Below are 25,107 nucleotides of genomic sequence, written 5' to 3'. Positions count from 1 at the left end.
CCTAAGTTAGGCATTCCTAACAGTTGCCATACGTGACCGAAATGGGAGTGGCCGAGCGCAAGCTTAAGTTGGGCATTCCTAACAGTTGCCATACGAGGCTGAAATGGGGATGGCTTTGAAACTTGGAAACTAGGAATATTTACAGACATCTCAGTGTCGGACGTACGCTTGCGTGAGAGCTTTCAACAAGATAAAAGCTTTTACAATTTAATCCATACAGTGTCTTGATGAGGTACTCCTCGTGAGATTTCATTAATGTCTCCCAATGACAGCTTAATAAAGCTATTTTAATATGGGCCTAATGCGATTGGCCTCATTGGGAAAGCCTAGTGCGGCCCTAACGCGACTTTCCCAATTAGGCGGTCGTGAATATTCCGCGTTACGTACCGCTTGCGGGCCTAACAGGCAAATCAGGCTAGCCTAATGCGGACCTAATATCTGCCTAACTGAAATTCTAGTCGGGTTAATAATTGAAAAAATTTTTCACACCGTTGTTCATTATACACACCGAAAAAAATCTCGAATATTGCCGAAATTTTCAAGTGCACCGTACAATGGCACTTTCACTCAATAAACGGAGAAATTCGAACGCTACCCCACGAATCCCATTTCCAAGGGGTAACACGCTCCCGGAAGCTGCCACGTACGGACGAATAAGAAACGGATTTCCTTTGATGTTGAAATTACCCCAATAACATAATTCACCCCGATGACGTAATTTGACGTTCATTAGATATTAATTGAGGAAGTGAAATTAACGCTTTCACCAGTTCTGAGCGCTCCCGTGTAACCCGGTAGAATCGGATCTAACGTCAATGCGACGAAACTATTCCGAGTCGTTATCGTTTCCAACACCAGTTCAATATCGAGTCTCGTTCGACCAGAGCTACATTGGCAATTTGATGGCTAATATTGAGCTAACAGCCGGACTACGGATAAGAAGTTAATGCCACAGTCGAGCTGATAATCTTGCGAACGATGTGAAATAGAAATGGAAACGGGCTGCAGCTTAGTCTAAATGTGATATACTTATTGGAGATGCAAAACTCGCGAAAATAGCTACAATTTAAGGGTGTAACACGTTTTTTCCTGTTGTTTCGTTGTTTGGTTCGATTAGGTCATCCTATGAGTAATATCGCTTTTTATCTTGGCTTGATATTCGTACATAATGGAAATAACAATTTTTTCTTTACATTTATTTTTTGTGTGTAATACTTGCCGTTTAAAGAAACGGAAGTTAAATGGTAGTAAACATCGTATAATTATTTGTAAATATTTTGTAAATGGATACAAATAATAAAGGGAAATTTTAAAAAAATTTATCTTTTCTGGGTTTAATTTACAATTTGTAGGACATTTGGCAAATTTGTGTAGTGTGTTTGAAGATGTGGAGCATGAAAGTACTTTTTCAGTGATCCATACCATGTTGCTGCATGATTATATTTGAAAAATAAATAATAGAAGAAATTAAATAATTGAACTAGGAATTAATGTCACATCTAACATACTCTCTTGGCCATTGGATTACCATTTATTTCGTTTACTGGAAAACTTTTTAAATGGCAAATTTAAAAAATTTAGATCACTTAAAGTTCAAATTATATCAGTGTTTTAATCCAAAAGATAAGAATTTTTTTGCAAAGAGGATTAAAAAGTTGCCTGAAAAATGGCAAATGGTCCACGCAAATAATAATAGTAAGTGTAAATAGTATTACTTTTGTATCGAAACTGGCATATTTTACAGTCAAGTCTTTGTAAAATGCTAGAAATAGTAAAATTTTATACGAGTGCTATAAAACGATTTTAAAAATTTTTTACTTATGCTACGAGTTAAGCAGTTTACGAAGAGTTAGGATTTCAAACGTCTTAATGAATTTTACAAGTTTAGTTACGATGTGAGAATTTACAAGCTTGTAACATATAATAAGTTGAAGAAAGTTATTCCATTGGTTAAACAAAGAGCAAGACTGAAATTGTTAATTACTGATATGTTATCCATTCATTTGTATTACGGACATAAGAAAATGTCGAACCTTATGTGAAATTCATTTCTCATTTTAAGTTTATCGTTTAGTGAAGGCGTTTTGTTATATTGTGTATTTTCCTATCAAGAAAAGTACAATAAAGTCTCGACATGTTTTTATCTTTGAATCAAAAGTACTAATTATAAATGATAAAAAAATGAAGGATTAATTCTTAAACGTGCTTTCCTATTAACTAAATAATTACGAAAGTTCTTAAGCAGTTAAATGAAATATTTAAATACCAGGAATTTATTTCCGTGCAATATTTTATATACTTTAAAATGTTTATCATAGAAGTTATCTGCTTTAAATTTCCTCCGAGCATTTTCTCGGAAATATGCAGTAAACGTATCCTTTCAAAAATTGATTTCAGACTCGTTAGAATGTACGATAAAAATACATATACCGGGTGTCCTAATTGTTTCTGATCAAACTTTGTCAGTACATTCTAGGAGTATAAATGAGAAAGAAATGTTATATAAACATAGGTCGTTTGAAGCTTTGTTAAAAAGTTATAACAGAAATATGAAATACGAAAGGAGTGGTAACGGAGTTTGAGGTTATGTTACAAAATAGGAATAAATCAAGGATATACGTGTAGGTATACATCTAGTCTATTTATGCAAGCTGTGTTTATTATTCGAGGTCGTTAAACGTGTTAAATATTAACTTCTGCCAGCGCCATTTCTATCTCGTATCCTAGCAACAACAAGTTCGTTAGCATTCTCTTCGTATTTCGTATTATTGTTATAATTTTTTAACGAAGCTTCAAAAAGCCTATGTTCATATAACGTTTTTGTCTTACTTACACCCATAGAACACACTGACGAAGTTTGATCGAAAATAATTGGGACACCCTGTGTATCAGTAGATACCGGAGTAAATCTAATCTATTTCCTGTAATTCGAGTCGAAATATGTATGATTCGTAGAACTGCTTCACCTCGTTCTTTCACTTTATGAAAAGAAAATTGAATTTACGATATTACGCTTCTCTTATATGTGAGATCGTGTTTTCAATATGTAATGTCCTCCTATGTCCCATTACTACAGAGGAAAGATTAACGTTCTACTAACCTTTCACAATGCTTGGTTTCCACGTCTGTGGAATTCTCTGTTCCTCGCGGATATTTTTGTTCAATATATTCTCTTTCCCATTGTCATTTAGAAAGTACATACTTTTATCATACATTTCTTTTCACAGTATTATAGGAATTTTGATAAGAAAACTGAGAGAACGTTTTAATAAGATATTTTACAATACGTATGTCTCAACAGAATTTTTGTACGTCTCATTCTATTTCACATTGCCTACCTGCAACTCTAATGCGACCTGACGTCGCAATCTGCACTGTCGTTCGTAAGTATTAGGACACCCGTTACGTTCGTGTGGAACGTATTATACGATTTAAATTGAATTTTCTCGCCAAAGTTAGTGTCGTATATTGATAAAAATACACATATGTGCTGGTTACACTTTGACATTCTAGAATGAGCAATTTTTTTTTTAGTTTAATAATTTTGCAATAATTTTTGTGCGTCGAATAATTTTATGTTAAACTTGTAATGAGGCTTGCTTCACATTCGGTAAGTAGATTTTATTAGATTTCAGTAGACGTCTGTATAATTCCATAGATTTTAATGAAATTTAGTAGATCTCAGTAGGTTTTCAATAGAATTCAGTGGATTTTAATAGAATTCAATCCAATTCACAGTTAGTAGATTCAAAAGATTTCAATAGATATCAGTAGAATGCATTTAGATTTTAATAGAATTCATCAGATTTCAGTAAATTTTAGTAACTGTCAATTGTTTTTGTTAGATTTCAGCAGAATTAAATTAATTTCAATATGAGTCATTCCATGCCAAATCGATCATTTTTGGCAGAATATCTTCCGATTTTGACGAAACTGTAATATGTTGTAGTCTATGCGAAATAATGATGAGTTTATGTCATCATTTCGCTGGCTTCAAAGTTATTAACAAATTATAACACACTGAAAATCGCGAGAAAAAAACAAGTGTTTAGCCAAACATGACTGTATAAACGAATTTTTATCTCGGAAACTATTACACTTACAGAGAAAATACTTTACATTCAGTAAGTATCTTAATACTTCTATACGGAAGTGTAGTTGTAAATACACTAACACTTAAAAATATAAGAAATCGAAAAGAACAACAATAATAACACAATTCCTACAATAAGTACTAATTACATTCAATCTGTTAGTTAAATTATAGAATTACAAAATGTCTTCATTACGAAATTGTGAAATCCTAATTCCTCCAGAATTATGTTTACCGTCCCATTTCATTAATTATTGCCGTATCTTTTTATTACTTCCTAAACAACGATTAAAATTGTTACATCTCAAAGTACCAGTTAAGAGTTGAAGTAAGAACTTGATATTACATGTTTCTAATAATTCCTACTATCTTTCTGAAAAATATTTATAGCTGCGTACGTTATACAATAAAACAAAAACAAACAAAATTTCTAAATAAATAAAACGAATCCTTTTCGTTTTTTAATACAAATCTCGATCTTTTGCAGGAAATTCGCGTTTAAATGAAGAAGAATGCTTCTCTTACTAGCTTCGCCAAGTTATCGTTATAACTGTCAAAACTTTCTGAATTTTATTATTAACTTTCACACTTAATTGCTGTTATTTGAATTCCGGAAGAAGCTGTTGACGCGGCAATAAGAAAGAAAAGTTACAGAACCGAGTTTGTCCTCTTTCAGTTTCCTATTTATTGGAGTTCGTGTCAGAACAAAGAACAGTTTGATATGAATAAGCTATTTCTTAATCACGAATGACTGATGAAGTGTCATCAATAAAATGGCCGACTTTTCGTTTCTAAAGATTTCTATTCTCGCTCTAGTAGCTAGAAGGATCATCCTGAGAACAAAGCTCGTGCCTACGTCATCCTATCTCGGATTTCTTCTAATTATTAATAAAGGAAAAACAAGATCGCTTACTCTCACGAAAGCCCACGTAATTTTGCTATAAAAATACAGAAGGATATCTTAATAATGAAAAATCGATGAGAAATGAGAAAGGGAGGCTTTATTTCACGGAATTTCTATTTTGAGAATAAAAGAGTAGGTTGGAAATTTGCAAAGTTAATAAAATACCAGAGAGTATTGTTCAATCATGGAAAATCGATGAACAAAGAAGAAAGGATCGTTTCATTTTACGGAATTTCTGTTTTGAGAATAAAAGAGTAGGATGGAACTTTGCAAAGTTAATAAAATACGAGGGAATATTATCTTCGTTTTGAAAAAACGATGAAAAATGAGAGTTTTATTTGGCAGAATTTCTGGTTTGAAAATAAAAGAGTAGATTTGAAATTTGTGAAGTTAACGAAATATGAAAGAATACTGTAAAAATATAAAAGAATAAAGAGGAACGAAAGCTTTATTTTACAAAATTTGCATTTTTGAGAATAAAAAAGTAGATTGAAAATTTGTTAAGTTAATAAAATATGAACGAATATTATCTTAATTATAAAAATTCGACGAACAATGAAAAAGGGTAGTTTTATTTTACAAAATATCAATTTTTAGAATAGAAGAGTGAGTTTAAAGTTTGTAAAATTAATAAACGTGATATTACTAGTTTCATGGAACAAAAGAAGTGTTTTCTTCAAGAGTAACCCCCTTTCATCTTCTGCACCAGTTGAACGATTATTTTCTTTCGTAACTATATTAGATGGTCCCAGAGAAAATCTCTAACTAATGAACTTCTCACAGAGAGAGAACTTTTCACTTTTCTTAACTGTAATTTCATTTGCCAAATTGGAAATAAAGAAATAACGAAATCATTTATTACTTAAAATTGCTACTACTTCGAATAAATCGATACTACCTATATTTTCACCTAACTATAACAAAAATAACAGACCAAAATATTATTCAAATAGCTGTTTCCTATTGTAATTTCAAATAAAAATTTGCCCAGGTATTCTTACAAATTTTTTAGCTTTATATATCCCTAAGGATGAAAAAAGGTCATTTGAACGTAAGTTCAAAAACTCTTCCTTTCCGAAATATGTGTAAACACTTTTTGCTTGCGACAGAAGGTTTTAAAAAATATTACAAAAATAAATGTAAATTGTAAAAAATTGACTAAAAAAAATACTGAAAAGAATTTCCCTTCGCAACAATACACACATCGCATTGACGTTTCAGAGATCGTCAAAAACGTTCAAAAATTCCAGGTGTATTCCGAATTTTGTCACATTCATCGATAATCCGATTTTGCAAAATTTCGAAGCGAACGAAAATTGTTTATATCTCGAAAAGGAAGAGTGCCAGACCTGTATTTATAAGACCTTCTTTCATCCTTAGGGAGAATAGAATACGATACCAAAGTTTGGCCACCTATTTCTGAAGCACCCTGTATATCGAATAATTATTTAAATCACATATCACTAATCTTCGTTCTCACGGCACACTAACATTTGTTCTACATATTACAACATTCCGTACACACCTTAAAGTAAATGTTCAACTCTGCCGCAAACAGCGGATCGTAATTATAGGTTACTTTAATAAGCATGTCTTAATAATAATTGAAATAATGGCCGTAAGAAGTTCGGATCTCTAATTGCGTGAACCTTAAATATCGTAGAATTTTTCGCTGGGTGACCTACTGTGTGGCGCTAAGAGGAGGGAGGAGCAGGAGGAGATGTTCAAGCGAACCATCCTATCGAAACATTTTCTCTAAAGGGTGCTTTTAGTCCAGGGTGTAGACTTAGTTTTAAGTTACATCAGACGGCCTATTTATTTAGTTACACATGGGTGAATGTGTGTGTGTGTGCCTTTGAGAGACAGGCGAGCCAGAATACGAATCGTATAAAATATGTGAATGCGTGAAAATTTACCTTGAAGAAAGTGTCGCGAGACTTGGGAAAGTTGGAAGAAATTTCAATTGGACATTTGTAACATTGAGCATTATGTGTAATTAACCTTTTGGTAGCAATAAGTTAGATAGAATTATAATTAGGAACGTACCTACGTAGTTAGAAATAATGAGTTTGTGAGTGACGAGACGAAATGAAGCTTGAATAGATAAGAAAATAATGTAATTGTCTATTGTAGGCCAAGTCCTTTTCATAGCAATGAGGCTGAATAATAATAAATAATAAAATAAGAAATATAATTAATCCTCCGTAGGCAAATATATTTTTCCACACTTATTTGTGTTCATTGGTTCATTGTGTTATTGGGTAATTTGTGTTCAAGTCTAATTTTCTTACTGTTCTAGGCTTTCAAAAAATCTGAAAAAATTCTAGGATACTTATCAAAGTGTCTACTACATTGTACACTTGTTCGTTAAGACAAATATTTAAAACTTTTTTCAATAATCGATGAAGTACGAGAGTGAAATTTCGCTTGGGTCAATAATGACCCGAAAAAAATTGTTTCACACTGAAGCCTAATTTTTTTACCGTTCTAGACTTTCAAAAAATCTGAAAAAATTCTGGAGTACTGATCAAAGTCTCTACTACATTATACAATTGTTCGTTAAGTCAAATGTATAAAACTTTTTTCAATAATCGATGAAATACAAGAGTGAAATTTCGCTTGGGTCAATAATGACCCGAAAAAAATTATTTCACACTGAAGCCTAATTTTTTTACCGTTTTAGGCTTTCAAAAAATCTAGAAAAATTCTGGGGTACTTATTAAAGTCTCTACTATATTATACAACAATTCGTTAAGGAAAATGTTTCAAACTTTTTCACTAAAATAAAAATTTGTTTCGAAGAAATCTCACTTGGGTCGTGAAAGACCCAGATTGCTTACGGAGGGTTAATTATCGTTCTTTAGATTCTTTGTAAAAGGCGACTACGTTTGGTGTTGATCGCGTTTTAATGAGAAATTTGAAATAGTTCGGATGAAACGTTACAGTATAAGTTTGTGAAACACGATCTCGTAGAAAGTCCTTTAAGTTTATGATATTAAGTTATCTCCTACGAGTTTATTTGTATACTGTATTAAGAAATACACCCAATTTTAATTATAGAAAATAAGACACCAAAACGTTTTTTATAATTACACATTCGATATAAAATCTTCAAAATTACGTGATAAAAATTACTTGGAAAAATTATTATTTAACTATTATCAAAAATTATTATTTAGCAATTTGTATTAACAATTTCTTACAGCTACGAATTGTCAATTTCTGTTTGTAAAGATTGATTATTATTCACATATTAACCAACTGATATTAATTAATTGCTTTGAATTATTAACCTGCACACACCTTTTACTTTGTAATTATTAGACTGCGGATTTTTATGCATTTACAGGAAATTTAAAGGTACAAAATTGCACACAATGCACGTAATATGAAAAAATATCTAAATTATAGTGCTTTTTATAATACCTGGTAGGTGAAATAATTTTTCACCAAAGTTCTACTTTTTTTGCTATATTCTCAAAAATATAAATTTGCATAAAAATCCGCAGTCCAGTAATTATCAATTCTCAGCAACGTTTAGTAGCCATCGATTATCAAATACTAGATGCCAATTGCTAATTTTTCGATATTGATTAAAACTACCTATTACTAATCACTGAAAAATTGTTTTTGTTTATTATAAACAATCTTTGCTAATAAATCATTCCTAAATATTTCTCTCTACTGCACATAGGATACTATATGCATTACAGTGAGCCACAAAAGTATTTACTTCCGGTGCCCCACGTTATTACTTTTTCACAAATTTTACATAAATCAAAACCTTAAATAATACAGAGATCTGTATTATTTAATCATCCGATAAGCTTTAATTATGTATCTCGAGATAAATGAAATATTCGACTATTGTTCCGAACGTTGGATGTTGTTACATCCTAAATACAGGCGCGCACGTTCATGCAAAATTGAGTTCTTTTTATATAGCAATTTCCTATTGTGTTCACGTTTTCAATTTCATGTCGGATATTGCCTTCCAAATATTATCAATCTTTCGACTTATTAGCAACTGTCATTGTTGCATACTGAATACGAAATCTTCCATATTTGAACAGAAATGTATTAGGATACTTATTAAATGTGAAGCAAACCTAAACAGTCATTAGAAAATTATTAAGATCCTGCAAAAATTGATTCACGAGGGCAGTTCGGTGATCAGAAAATTTTAAAAAATTTGAAAATTTGCAGAAATGTAGAGTAAAAGTTAATAAAAATTTGCATAGCACGGATTAGCTTTCTTTTGACAATTATTGTAGAGGGTTTGTAACACACGCTTTAAATTTTGCAGCGGCCTCATTTGGTTCCTGGGATATACGATTTTGAAATTTCATAAAAATAATATTCTTAGAAAAAAAAAAAAAATGTAATCTCTATGATCTTAATCTTGACATACATTTCCACGATTTTTGGTACAAAGTAAACGCGTTGGCTCTTCCCTGAAAATATTCTAACCTAACCTAACTTAACCCAAACCCAGTTTCTATTTAAAATCAGATTTAATCTCGTTACGTATAACGCGATGCTCAATTAAATAATCGAAAAGTTTTTCTTCATCTTCGATAACAGAAAGAAATTCGTGAAGTCACATTGTTGTCGTTTCTTTGACTAGTACAACAAAACTGAACAGTATCCTGAGAACACACTATCTAGTAAACAGTTGCGAAGTAACTACAAAAAGTGTAAACATTTCTCTTATGTTCACATTTGCTCAATTCCATATTCACTGTCAGCACACTTAAAAATTACTGTTTAGTTTCATTGCAAATTTCGAAATAAGTCCAGTTTGCAAACTCGCGTATCTCAAGAACGAAAATAAACCCTCTACAATACATGTAAAAGAAAGAAATTATCCACGCTGTGTAAATTTTTGTCAACTTTTGCCAAATGTAGTTCCCCTAACGCTAATAACGAAACCATTTTCTGTCTCAGCAACGAAACGCGCCTAGAACTGAAAACATAACCTCGAAAAAACTTCTAAGTTTCCGTATTACCGTGAATTTCAGGACGACCCACAGTGTTTCGAGTATATGGGCGTTCGGGACAAAAATCGTAACTTCTAAGTTAATCAATTCTCGACGTAAGTTCTTTAATGGAGCAAATTTGAACAACAAATGGACGTATTCAGTCAAAATTATAGGTTATGTTACAAACTGTGGCTTGTGATTAACATCTTAAAATGAAAAAAATTTGTGGAATTAGATAGCGCGACCCAATAAGACACAAAACCATCCGAGGCAAACTTCCAGCGAAAGGCTAATTACGACATTTCCATGAAAAGAGAGACTCACCGAGGACAATAACACGAGGTTCGCTGGCGTTGTAAGGATGCATCAGAGGTAAGGTCGAAGGAAGCATGGCGTTCTGCATCGTTGGCTGCGAATCTATAAGGCGTTCCTGATTCTGCGGTCTCGGAGGGCTTCTACTCTTCGGCATGTCAAAGGATGTAAGAGTATGCGATCTCGCGAAGCTCACGTGTTTCGGTTTCGGGGCTTGAGAGGTGGGTGGCGGAGGTGCTGGGGGCAGTACCGGACGAGGACCCTCCAATTTCGTCGATTCCTCGTCCTCTGGAAGCCATGTGTACCTGCGACAAAGAAAAGTTTTCAAAAGCTTTTTCCCTCTTGCAGGATAAATCGAGTCAAGGGCTGTAAATATATGCATGAGAGGGCTGGTCTGAGTTTGGTAAATTACCGTAGACGTTCCTTTCGTGTTATAACGAGACGTATATGTTATACAAATATGAATTATGTATGTGTGTATTTAGAAGCAAATATTTATAAAATATGTAAGGGTTTGTTATACAAAATGTGAAATAAATACGGGACTTTGCTACGGTCTCTGGGTCATTTTTGACCCATCACGTTCTTACTTCTTTAGGGTGATTCTGGAGATTCCTGGGAGACTTTGCTCCAAATGAAATGCAATATAATGTAGTGTACGTAGAATTAGGGGGGGTTTAAGTCATCATTTAGCTGATTTCGAATTTGTTTAAAAAATACGGACCTTTGAATTTGACAGTTTTTGCCTATTTTTGTGAAAACAGGCTGTGTGCTTATTAATTTTTATCTCGGAAACTATTGGTCGAATTGAGCTCACTTTTTTTTTCTTTTAATCTAGAAGGATGGTTCTATTGTAACAATATTTTTGTTATCTGAAAAATTGATTTTATAATACTGAAAATCGTAAACAAATTCTTATTTTCTGAATTTCTCTGCGATGGGTTAGAGGTGTTCAAATTAAAAAAGAATATGGTCTCATTCTTTGAAATTTTACCTGCAAAAGGAGCCCTTATTAAAGCACATTAAACTATCAAAAATGTTCAAAATTTATATGTAAAAGGCATAGGTACATTATGTTTCTACAATAGATACAACAACATATTTCTATATTTCCTTGATACTGTTTATTAGTTGAAAATACGAATTTCGCATATTCATGGGAATTGGGTCATTTTCGACCCAAAGACCTTAAGTGCATACTTGCACAATAAAATATCCATTCACTTCGAAAGAAACAAACATAAACATTAAAGATGTTTTATCGCTACACATTTTACTCGAAATAAAAAAAGCAGTCACCCTCTTATTCACGTTTATTGTATATCTTTAATTCTTCCAATAGCTTCGCCAGAAGGGCGATGGTCCTATATTTCATTATTGCAGCCATAAACCTCACTTTTATTCGCAAAACTAAAATCTCCATCGCAAAACTTCTCCAACTATCTTCACACCACTAAAATCTTTCTATCTCCAAAACAAATCTGTTGCACCTTATTTTTACCTTCGCAAAAATAGAAAAATCACAATTACACGAAAATAGATTTTCTCGTTGTTCATCCTAAAACCAAACTGAACGCTAAAAAAATTTTACCAAATGTAACAAACTTCTTTTTCTAATTATAGCTTGATGCGGCACAAAATATTACAATATTTATTTCGCGTCGCTCTCTCCCGATAAACTAATGTCCGGAGAGCTCCACTAAAGTCGTGTGATAATTGTAGTGTGCGCTTCGAAAGCTAAACGAGTTCCTTTTTTTTGGAGTGTCTATGTTCGCTCTTTTATCAACTAGGTGTGTTTTTTCATTGGTGGTTCGAATGTGTAGGAGGTGGTGGAAGTGTGTGGTGATTGGTTTTTTGGGATGTTTGAGGAGTGTCTGTCTGATGGTGTGAAAGTGGGGAAATTGTTGTTACATAGATTTGTTATATTGCTGTGTACATAGGATTACTGGTGTCGAGGGTCTGTTTCATGGTCTTGACGCATGTGGTGTCCGGGTGTAGAGTCTTCGAAATTTTTGCTGCAATAATACCGGCTAAGACTTCTCTTTACAAATACTGTTTCTACAGAAAAGGCCGATGTATTGTTCGGTCGTCGGTACGCCCGAACAGTACCTTATTTTTACCTTTGCAAAAATAAAAACCCCATAATTGTACCAAAATAAATATTTCCGTTGTTCACCCTAAAACCAAACTGAACGCTAAAAGAATTTTACCAAATGTAACAAACTTCTTTTTTCCAATTATAGCTTAAGAACAGTCTTTTGTCTCAAAACCAGCAAAAACGTCCGGAAAAATCCGATATTATCTGCTTATCGGCCAACCCGATCCAAAAAGTGTTCCAATAACTTACGAACGGGAGTGTACGTCGTTGCTTCTCCCGATATAATCCAACAGGTGCCGCGGAAGAACGTTTCATAATCGCGAGAAAAAGAGCGAGCGTTAACGATCTAAAGAAAACACGCGGCGGTTTTTCTACCGGGTGACACCGGGATAAAAGCGGGCCGTTAAGCGCGACAGCAGTTCCTGATCGTGGGTACACGCGGTTTAATTAACCGGTTAGTCGATAGACATTTATTTCTGCCTGGGGACACCTGCGTTTTTTTATTTAATACATGACAAGAGCACACACCGCGGTGATATTGCCACGCGCGATGGCTACATTCTCATTTCCATTGTGTCGGCCAGGAGCCGATCCTCGCATGTGACAGGCATTATCTTGGAGAAAAGTGGGTGACGGTGATGTTGCTTCTGCGAAGCTGCAACAACGACCTAAATAAATCGTATTTAGATTTTAGCTTCTCTTTCGCGGTGCGTAATAACGCCGTCCTCGTTTCTCTGCCAACTGTATCCTCTAATTTTAATTAAACGAATCCTCGTTGTCGCTTTTATTGTTACTTGTTTTATTCTTTTTCTTCGTTTTGTATTTTTCAAGGATTCGCGGTGCAATCCTTGGACAATGTATCTGTAACTAGCTGTTTTGCAGACCTTAAGTTCTTTTTTGGAAATTATTTTGGATAAATTTTGGACTCGAGGATGGTTTGTCAATTTTTCTTTCTTTCTTCGTTTTGTATTTTTCAAGGATTCGCGGTGCAATCCTTGGACAATGTATCTGTAACTAGATGTTTTGCAGACCTTAAGTTCTTTTTTGGAAATTATTTTGGATAAATTTTGGACTCGAGGATGGTTTGTCAATTTTTCTTTCGCAAATTTTGGCGTTTTTTATCTTTGGTGAAGTAGATATCGTTTTGTGTTTTCTGCACTTTTCTCCTTGTCACCCTTTTTTCTTTTTGTATTTTTCAAGGATTCACGGTGCAATCCTTGGACAATGTAAACGTTAAGTTTTTTTTGGAAATTGTTTTGGATAAATTTTGGACTCGAGGATGGTTTGTCAATTTTTCCTTTGCAAATTTTGGCGTTTTTTATCTTTGGTGAAGTAGATATCGTTTTGTGCTTTCTGCACTTTTCTCCTTGTCACCTTTTTTTCTTTTTGTATTTTTCAAGGATTCACGGTGCAATCCTTGGACAATGTAAACGTTAAGTTTTTTTGGAAATTGTTTTGGATAAATTTTGGACTCGAGGATGGTTTGTCAATTTTTCCTTTGAAAATTTTGGCGTTTCTTATCTTTGGTGAAGTAGATATCGTTTTGTGTTTTCTGCACTTTTCTCCTTGTCACCCTTTTTTCTTTTTGTATTTTTCAGGGATTCACGGTGCAATCCTTGGACAATGTAAACGTTAAGTCTTTTTTGGAAATTATTTTGGATAAATTTTGGACTCGAGGATGGTTTGTCAATTTTTCTTTCGCAAATTTTGGCGTTTTTTATCTTTGGTGAAGTAGATATCGTTTTGTGTTTTCTGCACTTTTCTCCTTGTCACCCTTTTTTCTTTTTGTATTTTTCAAGGATTCACGGTGCAATCCTTGGACAATGTAAACGTTAAGTTTTTTTTGGAAATTGTTTTGGATAAATTTTGGACTCGAGGATGGTTTGTCAATTTTTCCTTTGCAAATTTTGGCGTTTTTTATCTTTGGTGAAGTAGATATCGTTTTGTGTTTTCTGCACTTTTCTCCTTGTCACCCTTTTTTCTTTTTGTATTTTTCAAGGATTCACGGTGCAATCCTTGGACAATGTAAACGTTAAGTTTTTTTGGAAATTGTTTTGGGTACATTTTGGAGTCGAGGACGGTTTGTCAATTTTTCTTTCGCGAATTTTCGCGTTTCTTCTTAACCAATAAAAATTGAATATTCATTAGCAAAAAAATTTACAAAACCTTTTTTATCACCGTACCAACGAAACATTCATTATCTTCCAAGCTAGATTATTCCAATTACGGTACTTTCGTTGAAATATCATCTGCCGTGAATCGCTCATCAATATCGATAGCACACCTTTTCGCCAGCTATTAACTACAACACATCGACATGTCTTTCATGCTTATCTGCCGCGGCAGCTTTTACAAAATCGATCGATCACGTGTTCGCATTTATTTCCGCAGTTTTCACGTCGACGCGCCGCTAACGTATAAATACGCCAATTTACCCTCGCAACATCATTTTTCATCGATCCTCTCTACGCGATTGACCTTGAAACTACGTCATAGGAGGCTGCTTTATACAACGATAATCAGAAATAAATCGAACCCTTTAGACAGTCCGTCAAGCTCGTAATTATTCTCTCTTTTCTTCTTTTCTTTCATACAGTGATCCAACGTGCGTTACGAAAAGTACCACGTTCCTTGTGTCTCGTGAAGAACAGCACGTGTCAGTCTGCCATGGAAACAAGCACATTTCACCGTTTCCGCTGCGAAAACTAATGTATTATAGCGTTTCGCCACGAAGAATGACACATTTTGTATTTTGGGGGATTTTCTGGTAGTTTAACATCTCGAAAATATGTCTAGGTAGTTTTAAAGCTCAATTCTCAAAATTGGCAGAGGTATATGCCTTCAAAGAAAGCGGTTTTACGTAGTCTTAAACTGTAGTTAAAACTTCAAACGCGTTTCTCTCGAAACAGCATTTTCGAAACTGGCTGACATGATTACCAAAAAACCGGAAGTCCGATCCACTCGAAATTTGTCAGGTGTATTCAGTAGATGTTGCTTTATCGTCTGAACTAGAATTGTGCAAATATCTTCAAAATTCAGTCCTGGCGGTCAAAAAAACATTTTTCTTTTTTTTGCTAAAATCGAAAGCAATTTCTTTGAAACCCAGCCATTTCTTTGTTTCTCAATATTTTTTTATTATTCTAGTTCAGACGATAATCGTCTGTTCGCATTTTGTACTTTGGATAAGTACAACGTCTGATATCGTGTCAGCCATCGGGAAGGATATTCACGGTGGTCCTATTTCACAACAAATGGATATTTTCACTTATAAAAAATATTCTTGCATTCTCAAAAGATGACAGAGTAAACACAGAGATTTGCCACAGAATTTGTCACAGTGGAACAAATTTCAACTTTCAGTAGCCAAAGTGTCCAACTCCGTCAAATCAAATTTATTAAATTTTACTTATTTACGAAAAGTTAAACACCGCGTATGTGCTTCCATACTAAAATTGAAGGAAATTGGGAAAAGTTCAGTTTTTCATTTTCACTCCTGAGTGGCTAATTTTTTGCAACATTCAGAAACCAAAGTGTCCAACTCCGTCAAATCAAGTTTATTAAATTTTGCTTATTTACGAAAAGTTAAACACCGAGTCTGTGCTTCGATACTAAAATCGGAAGAATTCGAATCATTTTCACTCCTGAGTGGCTAATTTTTCCGCGACAACGAAGACAAACCGTGCCGTTTTTCTCGAGACAAACGAAGCGTGCCGGTGAATCAGCTTTCGACAGAGAGTGCCCCATTCGATAGCTAAGTAGAACGCGTTACAAACTTCGAAAACGTCCTTAAAATTCTGTCAGTGTTGTGGCGTATTTTCTGTTCCTCTGCGAATGGTTAATTTCCCTCGCTGCGCTGCTTTCGTATATTTATGTGCGTCGTCGAATCACCGCACCGAGAACGATGAAACTTTTCATCGGTGCGGTAAACCTCTTTTACGTCCACGGAATATTATCTCCGTAATGTAGTGATGGCGCGACGCTAAATGTCCTGTACAACTGGATATTAACGAGTTACCAGACAGTGAATTTTCCCTTTTTTTACTCTTTCGCCGGAATTCGTTTACGAACGCGGAGGAATAGGAATTTCGCGAATTTCTGTGTACAACGGTTTACGATCGCAGGTCAACAGCTCGATTTGCATTTTACAATTTGCATTCTGGCTGCGTGATACTTGAAATATGACGTCATTTGTGTACACAAATTTACGCGAAAATTGATAAATGTTTTATTGAAGAAATTAAGGGAAATGTTATAATTTTTAGTGTATTGTTTTAAAAAAATGGACTTTTTGCGAATTTGTTTAGGCAGATACGTTCGTCTATTAGAAATACTAATTTCGTCAATTTGTACTATTGCTCTGGCTCTAATAGGTTTCGAAATATTTGATTAACCCCTTAACATATGATTTCTTTTCTGACTGTGCATCTAAGCGTCAGCCATTTTCTATTTTAGTACTGTATCACGTAACAAAAACTAATCTGTCACAAATTAATTACACTTCGTAATCCTCAGTCTTACAAATTCAAACGAAAGCTAGGGTTACGATTAATTTTTCTTACTAATATAACGATTTTTCTCACATCTTCGCCAGAATCTCTGCCACGAGTCTGACAGGTTGTCATATGTGAAGGGGTTAAGTATGTTTACTACCCTCAATTTTGAAGGCGATTTTCACCCCTTCAGTGTGGACGATTGTCGATAAAGAAAAATACGTGTCGAATAATTTTTTCAGATCTATCACGTAATAAAATTTCATCAAAATCGGTGATTATCACTTCAGATTGCTCTTTTGTTAATTTTGTCTATACGAAATAAATTGTGCGTGTGGTACAGAATATTGATTTTTGCGAAATTTAAATGCACGTTGGGCAAAAGTATATGCATATGAAATTCAGTTTCTGAAGTAAAATAATATTGAGTGTTCTTTTTTGTATTGTATAAAAAATAATGAATCCCAGTTTTTAAATTATGTCTCAATTTCAGCTTAAATTTTAGCCCAATTTCCGGAGTTTTTGAATATTCTAAGCGGTTATTGATTAAAACTTGAGAAAATTTGTATTCGTATCAATTTCAAGAAATACTGCAACAATGTTTAAAACTTGTATAGCGCAAATTATTAAAAATCTTATGTCACTTCTTATGAAATAATAACAAAGCAACGCAAAGCTAATAAAATTTGATGAAATATGCAAAATTCGACATATTTAACGATTAAATTAAATTGTAAATTAAACTGAACATAATATATTACGTTTATACGACAAACTTAACGATATTGTATTTTATCAGACGAAGCGCTTCATTAATTTCAACGTAATTGTGTAAGTTTACTTTACAAATGCAGCGGACAGAATAAACGTTAAATACCTGTATTGTTTCATGTACTAAAGGAACATTATACCGGTGGAGCAAGTTAACAAACGATGATTAAAAATCTTATTTACCAAAAGCTAACATTGCTACATGCGGGCGATTGATTCTTGTCATTTCTGCCTCCAAAAATAGGTTATCGAAGAAAAATATTTAATGCTGGAAAACATAGTATAATAATTGCAATCTGAGTATTATAAATGTCAGATATTAATTTTAACATATAAAAAAAAATTCTATGAACGCCAGTAAAATATGTGTGAAGAAATTTTGTTTGAACACCCTATATATTTATACCGATATATTCTATTAATTTTGCGGAAGAAATGTAATTTAAATCATGCAATACGTTCTGTAATACTTATAAACGACAGTATACAAATTTATATATCTTATAGTGATTAAAAATAAATTTAGTAATAGTTATTGTACCTACAAAAATGCAAAATTGATTGAATAATCCAAACACGAAGAATCGTTTCAATTAAATTCTACTTCAGATCTGCTTCTTAAGCTGCGATTAAATTGTCGTTGAGAATTTAAGGATTAAAGCGGATATCTGGAGTAAGTTTCTCGCAAAATAACGAAATATCTCGGCGTAAGAAGATGTTTAAAATTTATCTACAATTAGTAATGGTGCGCGATACTCTTGTGATAATATAAACACCTTAATTATTAAGATTTTCAGGTGTAAATATTAAAAAACATTTTACGAGATGAACGACTTCATTGACAATCCAAGAGTGCAGATTCCCCTAGATCCACGGCAATTACTTTTATTTACACCCTGTACATGCTACAGGCGAACCATTTTGTACACCTCGGATCGTACAATTCCTGCCAAACGCTTTACATCGGCCTCTATAAAAAAGCCTCTCACCAGATCAATCACCTCGTTCCACCAAATAATCCTCCAACCTCAAACCAACCTCGATTCCTCTATTTCAGGGCCGCATTTACCATAAGGCGCAAGCTGGGGCCTCACTTTAAAACCTTACTCCTCACAAGCAATATAAAAAACAGCCTAATTATAGTTGCAAAATAAAATTCTAATTTTGAAATACTAAAATCGTAATATAAAAGCAAGAGACCGCTGAAAACGAAAACGCCTAGTTTATGAGGACCCGCTGTTCACCAAGATGGCGGCGGGAATATCTACGGACCAAATGTTAGGGGACGAACCGGGCAACGATGGTCAGTACGATTATTATAAAACGACATGCTCGAAATGTGAAATTTCTTTTCTTTACGTCCCAAGGCGCAAATATTGATTTTTATAAAACAATATGTAAGTAATTATTTTCGTATTCTACGAGTAGTTCGATAGTTTAAGTTTGTAAGGAGTAGTTTTCCATAAATATTTCACCCCATATTTTCGTTTTACTGCAATTTTAGCTTATGTGACCGCCATTACCCTTTTTTCCCCTAAGTGTCGTCTAGGAGGATCTCAGAAAATTCTGGGCAGTTCGGGTACTTCGAGTATCTGAAATGCAAGGACTTCCCCGGACGATACACATTTGGTCGTCAGAGTAAATTTGATCTGATTTATTTTTATACTTTTTTTAATGCAAATGCAGAGTGTTGTTGAATTGAAATACAAGTAAATAAAATATAGCATTCAATTTAGAGAAACAAAGCTGATCTTCTTATCTCGTTAATCCTTTGCAACGAAATGAAACTACTGCTATTATACGCTGGCTCCCACAAAACTATGCAACTTTTGTAAGATACATTTTTATGAAATTTTAGTTACAACAGAAATATTTCTTCGATTCTTTTTTGTTGCATTTTCTTAAAGTATAAGTATTCTAGAAAATGTGTGCAAAAGGATTTGTTTGAATTCGTGAAATTAATTTAGATGTAAGCGTTTGGAGGATGTTTTTCTCGAAACCTCATTCTTCGAAACGTTTTACACGATATCTCAAGTTCTAGTTTATCAATTGATTTGAAATTTGTAGAGAATTTTCAGCACGCATCTTGTTATCGCATCAAGTAAAATTTTTAACATCCGTCCTTTTTTTCTTTTTCTTTTAACACGCTAAAGACGGCAAAATACGAAAAAAATCGATAATCTAAATTCAAAATGCTGCCATTTTGTAAATAATCAATATTTTTATTTTATTTTCGTTCAGACCATAGCTGGATTCGTACTAATTCAGATTCTTCCTCATTCTTTCAGTTCAGAACAGCAGAAGGCCCGGAATCGTGTAAACAGTCTGATGACTGTTGTCTATAAAAGGACACTCTATAAAACAAACTATAACTCACGTAATTTTGACTGTTTCTACTTCAAAAAAATACATTACATATTTCAAATGCCCATAAATGTATGTGCAAAACCCTAACGCAAAAAGTTTAATAGTTCTTTCAAAAAAAAATCCTAAAAGTTGCTCAAAAGAATACCCCCTTAACTAAAATACTTGTTCCTCCGAGGCCTCCTAACGAAAAGCACAAATACGACCCTGCTGTCTTTCCAATTACTCTCAAGCTGTCTCACTTATCCGCAAAATTAGAGCTCACCTTTTCGGGTCGGGGACAGTGCAGAATGATCTGGGTCTACGTCGGAAGTAGGAACTTTCGATCCAGTCAGCTTCGTCCTCGAAGTCGTAGCGGGACAGACCCCTCGAATAGGTCGGATAAGGTTGACGATACATAATCTGCAGGGGCCGTCGTGGATAGGGCGCGTCGCAGAGGTTCTCATCGCTTGGAACGCTCCTGACACACGCGGACAGGATCGAGGCTTTCGTCGAGCTGCAAGGCGACGGACCTCTGGTCGACAGACAACCGAAGAAACCACCACCTGATTTCTCCACGGCGTCCAATTGTCGGCTGGTTATGCAATACTGTTCCTTGATGTCCTCCCGCGAGTACAACGGCGTCGCCCTGCGATCCCAATCGATGCTGATGCCGCCACCAGGCACACCGAAACCGCCGTGCAGATCCACCTGGGTCGAGACGTCCACCTGTCACGCACACAACCGTCACTCTAATTAGTGGAAAATCGATGGAGGACGCCGGGTTTGATTGAAAACGTCGCGCCGCGCCGCGTCGCGGCTCAAACTAATCCCTACGGTGGACTTGCCTCTCGCTTCGAGATGTCTCCTCACCGACGATTACCCAACGCGTGCAAACGATCGTAGCGATTTCGCCGGTTTACGCCGCGGACACTTTAGTGGAAATGATCGTCGCTATCGAGTCGGGTTACGCCGGGGATACTTTGGTGCAAGTATGATTGTGGGGAACAGCGTTTCTCGCGGTGATACGAGAGGATAGGATTCGGAGTAATTTTGTGTGCTTGAGTTTTGGGTGGAGAGTAGTGAGTTTGTTTTTATTGGGCTTGGTGTTAATTGTAAATTAGGCGAGGAAGGGAGAGACGATGTTGTTAGTGGATAATGTGTGGAAAAATAAGTTGTTTTATTTGGGAGAATTTGTAGAGGGTGTTGTAGATGTAAAGTGAGAAACTTTGGTAACAGGTTTGGGAGGTTGTTTTGAGCAAAAAGTATTATATATACCTATTAATGTTTTAATTTATAGCAAAATATAGTTTAATGTAAATAGTAATTTTGGGAATTATAGATATTTACTAATTTTTAGTTTATTTATTAGTTAATTCATTCATTCATTGATACCCATTAATTTTAGGACTTATAATAAATCAGAAATTATTGAAATTCTAATTTGTAATGATTCGTCTTCGTTTTTGAGATATGAAAGGGGAAAGATGTATAAATCAACAAATTAACTTTTAATGAAAATCATTTATTTAAAGCTAGTTTTTAGACTGATTTATACTAGTTTAGACTGATTTGCATAAATTATTTGCTCAAAATGACCTGCCAAAAAATGTTGGCAAAGTTTGTTGGTTTAGACTTTTGCGTTTGGGCGCACTGAAAAATGTTTTTCCATCATGGGATAAAACTTATCTATCATTGTAAAATTTTGAGTAACTTGTACCAAAATGTGTTTTTCAAAATTAATAAGACATCCTAATTAAGACTTAACTAACAAAAAACATTGAATTTTGTAAGTAAAACAAGTTAAAAATAAACGTATTTATTTATGTTATAATTGTCATTTTTCTTAATTAATTTCTATTAATATTCTGTTTCAGCAACAAAGTTTTCTGTTTTTAGTGTTTTAAGAGCGTTCAAATATTCGTGGTGAATTGGTGGAATATAAGATAGTAAATCCATTGTCGTTATATTGTTTCCTTGTCATACAAAAGTATGTAATTATTTAAAATATAAAATATAAAACTGTCGTGGCTAATTATGAAAATGACATCTTCCTGTCACTGCTTATTTCACGACTATTTTGCAAAAATTCTGTTACAATATTGAAATACAAATGGATATAACAAAATTAAAAAGAAAAACTCGATTTTTATGGTTTATTAACTTGCACCACTTTCATAATCGCTGGCACAAATACCAAGTCCCTTTAGATAATTACACGATCGAATTTCAGTAGAAAATTTCATTTTTGTTATGATAATAGTATTATGGATCCAACATTCACTGTTCGAGGATTAATGGCTTAACTTGAAAGTTATATAACATATGGGAAGACGTTTTAGACAAATGTTATTTGTTTTCCAAAGAGCTGTCTAAGTTTGCCGAAGTTTGTATGCTGTTCCATATAGGAAAACAGGGGGGAAGTTCCACCATTTTATTGAAGAACAAAGAGGGTATCCTCTATGTCACGTAAAATGTTTCACATGATCTTTAAAACGTTAGAAGAATATTTTGTCCTATCTTCGATACTTCTTGAGAAAATAATTTTGTAACACATTATGTAGCGCTTTTTTCATATTTGTACAAAGTCTGGCCAATTAATATGTAAAAACAGGCATGACGTGATTCCTTATGGAAAAATAAGAAAAAAATAAAGAATAAAATTTTTTCATTCACAGCTTTGTTTCCGAGAAAATCGAATTTGAAAATCCGCTGCGTAAGTATAAAGGTGCGTATCCATTCGTTGCATATCCGCGTATCGTATCACCGTTGCGTATCAATTTTGAGGGGCAATCGTTGCATCGTTGCGTATCAAGTTTGAGGAGCAAGCGTTGCCGAGAAAATCGAATTTGAAAATCCGCTGCGTAAGTATAAAGGTGCGTATCCATTCGTTGCATATTCGCGTATCGTATCACCGTTGCGTATCAATTTTGAGGGGCAAGCGTTGCATCGTTGCGTATCAAGTTTGAGGGGCAAGCGTTGCATCGTTGCGTATCAAGTTTGAGGGGCAATCGTTGCATCGTTGCGTATCAAGTTTGAGGAGCAAGCGTTGCATCGTTGCGTATCAAGTTTGAGGGGCAAGCGTTGCATCGTTGCGTATCAAGTTTGAGAGGCAAGCGTTGCATCGTTGCGTATCAAAATGAATCACATTTCGATACGCGACGGTGCAACGCGATTAAAAAAAGCATCGTTGCGTATCAAGTTTGAGGGGCAAGCGTTGCATCGTTGCGTATCAAGTTTGAGGAGCAAGCGTTGCATCGTTGCGTATCAAGTTTGAGGGGCAAGCGTTGCATCGTTGCGTATCAAGTTTGAGGGACAAGCGTTGCATCGTTGCGTATCAAAATGAATCACATTTCGATACGCGACGGTGCAACGCGATTAAAAAAGTGTGATCAATTTTTATACGCGACGGTGCAACGTGATTAAAACAAATTTTTAAATCTGATTAATTTTTATATGCAACGATGCAACGCTTGCCCGTCAAAATTCAATTATGTATATATAATTGAAAAATAATAACATTATATAATTCATTCGAAAGCAGAACTACCTATTTTTTTTTAAATTTCGTATATACAAATAAACAACAATTATTTGGATTAAATAATCTAGAATACGACCGAACGAATATATTGTAATTTTCCGAGATATTAACGAGGATTGATTATGTTAAAAATAATTTACATTTACTCCAACGATGTGTTCCCAATAATAATTGTAACAGTATCATTCCATTTCTGCTACAATATATTCTGTTACCTAAACATTGTTAATTAGCATAACGCTTCGAATACTTTGAAGTAACGAGGTAATATGTTCCTTATTTCGAACGAAGAAAAATCTACCGTATTTACTTTTGTCAAAGAAACAGACAATTTCGTATTTTCTAAGCCATCTTCCGTCAAACTAACTTTACAGCTTTACTTTATGGAACGCCAATGCAAACACGATATCCATCGAACAACAAACGCGAACTGCTATAAAAGCAATTTCGTGAAGCGACGAAAAATAGAAAAAGCATTAAAACCTCTTCTTTTTTCATTCGGTTCAGATCCAATTTCAGTCATTAAAACGAAGATCAATTACCAATTGACAATATCGATATTGTAGCGATATCGCTGCAATAATACTCGTTGAAATTTACGAGCGCCACTTACTTCAACGCGAATTGCGCGCACACGAGAAGCACTAATTTGTGAAATCGATAGAACATTCAAGTTCACCAATCATGACCAATCATGTAGAAAGGACGGTTTGCCGAAAAATAACACCGAAGCAACTATGCTTCTTGCTCAGTTTCCAGCGGAAAATTTATATTTCTAACGTCCGCTATCAAACGAAATTGGCTTCTCTGTGAAAATTTATTGCAGCACAATTTCGCTCAAGTTGGAATTTTCAATAGAGTAAGAGGGGGAAAAGAATAATATATGAAAATAATGAGAAACATAAAGTATTATAGTTTGATTTTTGTAGGTGAAGCATGACTAAACTGAGAGTAGACTTTTATATTTTGAACTATACACACTTATTTTATAATGATACTACCATTATAGCATAACTGCTCAATAATTGCTAATCAATTGAAAATATTTCTCAAATTTTCAAGAGTGAATTACGTTATGTTCTTCGAAAAGTTCTGTTAGATTTCGTCGTCTGAATTGAACTAATCATAACTTCGCCAAAAGTGAACATATTCATTCAAAATAAGAACCATTGCAATCTACACACCTATGCCAATGTTTCATTAATTTATTTATACCATCTACAAAATCTAGGCAAGACAAAGAAAATGAATAAGTGTGCGAATGCTTCGTACTTTCATTTGCTCTTTCCATATCCTGCGGAACATTAAGCACCCTTTTCATGACAGAATTATTTCCTGCGACGTAAATTGGGTACTTTACGATAATCGAAAAAGATCTAGGTAGTGGTTGGATCTTAACGAACCACCTAGACCAATGCCGTTCAGTCATTGCCCGTACGGGCAGCGTAGGGCTCCCCCGGGCAAAAACAAACCGGCGGGCAATAGCCCACGCCTTCTTGGGCAACGGTGCGTGTATGCATGCATATATGTACTCTTCGTTCGAAATGAGAATAACCTCGTTTCACGCATA

At 34.4% G+C, this 25,107-nt stretch overlaps 1 protein-coding gene across 1 annotated transcript in view; it reads right to left on the bottom strand.

Annotated features, from left to right (window-relative positions):
- Positions 1-25,107, bottom strand: part of LOC108577463 — a gene marked incomplete at its 3' end in the record, with an annotated part of 116,018 nt that overhangs the window by 57,138 nt on the left and 33,773 nt on the right. Inside the window, 2 exon segments of the mRNA XM_017940617.1 lie at positions 10,304-10,596; positions 20,280-20,722. Coding sequence (XP_017796106.1) covers positions 10,304-10,596; positions 20,280-20,722 — 736 coding nt within the window.

This window comes from Habropoda laboriosa, unplaced genomic scaffold (assembly GCF_001263275.1).
Source record: "Habropoda laboriosa isolate 0110345459 unplaced genomic scaffold, ASM126327v1 scaffold734, whole genome shotgun sequence".
NCBI classification, from domain to species: Eukaryota; Metazoa; Arthropoda; class Insecta; order Hymenoptera; family Apidae; genus Habropoda; species Habropoda laboriosa.
The sequence above is the reverse complement of the archived record's forward strand: the minus strand, read 5'-3'. Positions and strand labels throughout refer to the sequence as shown.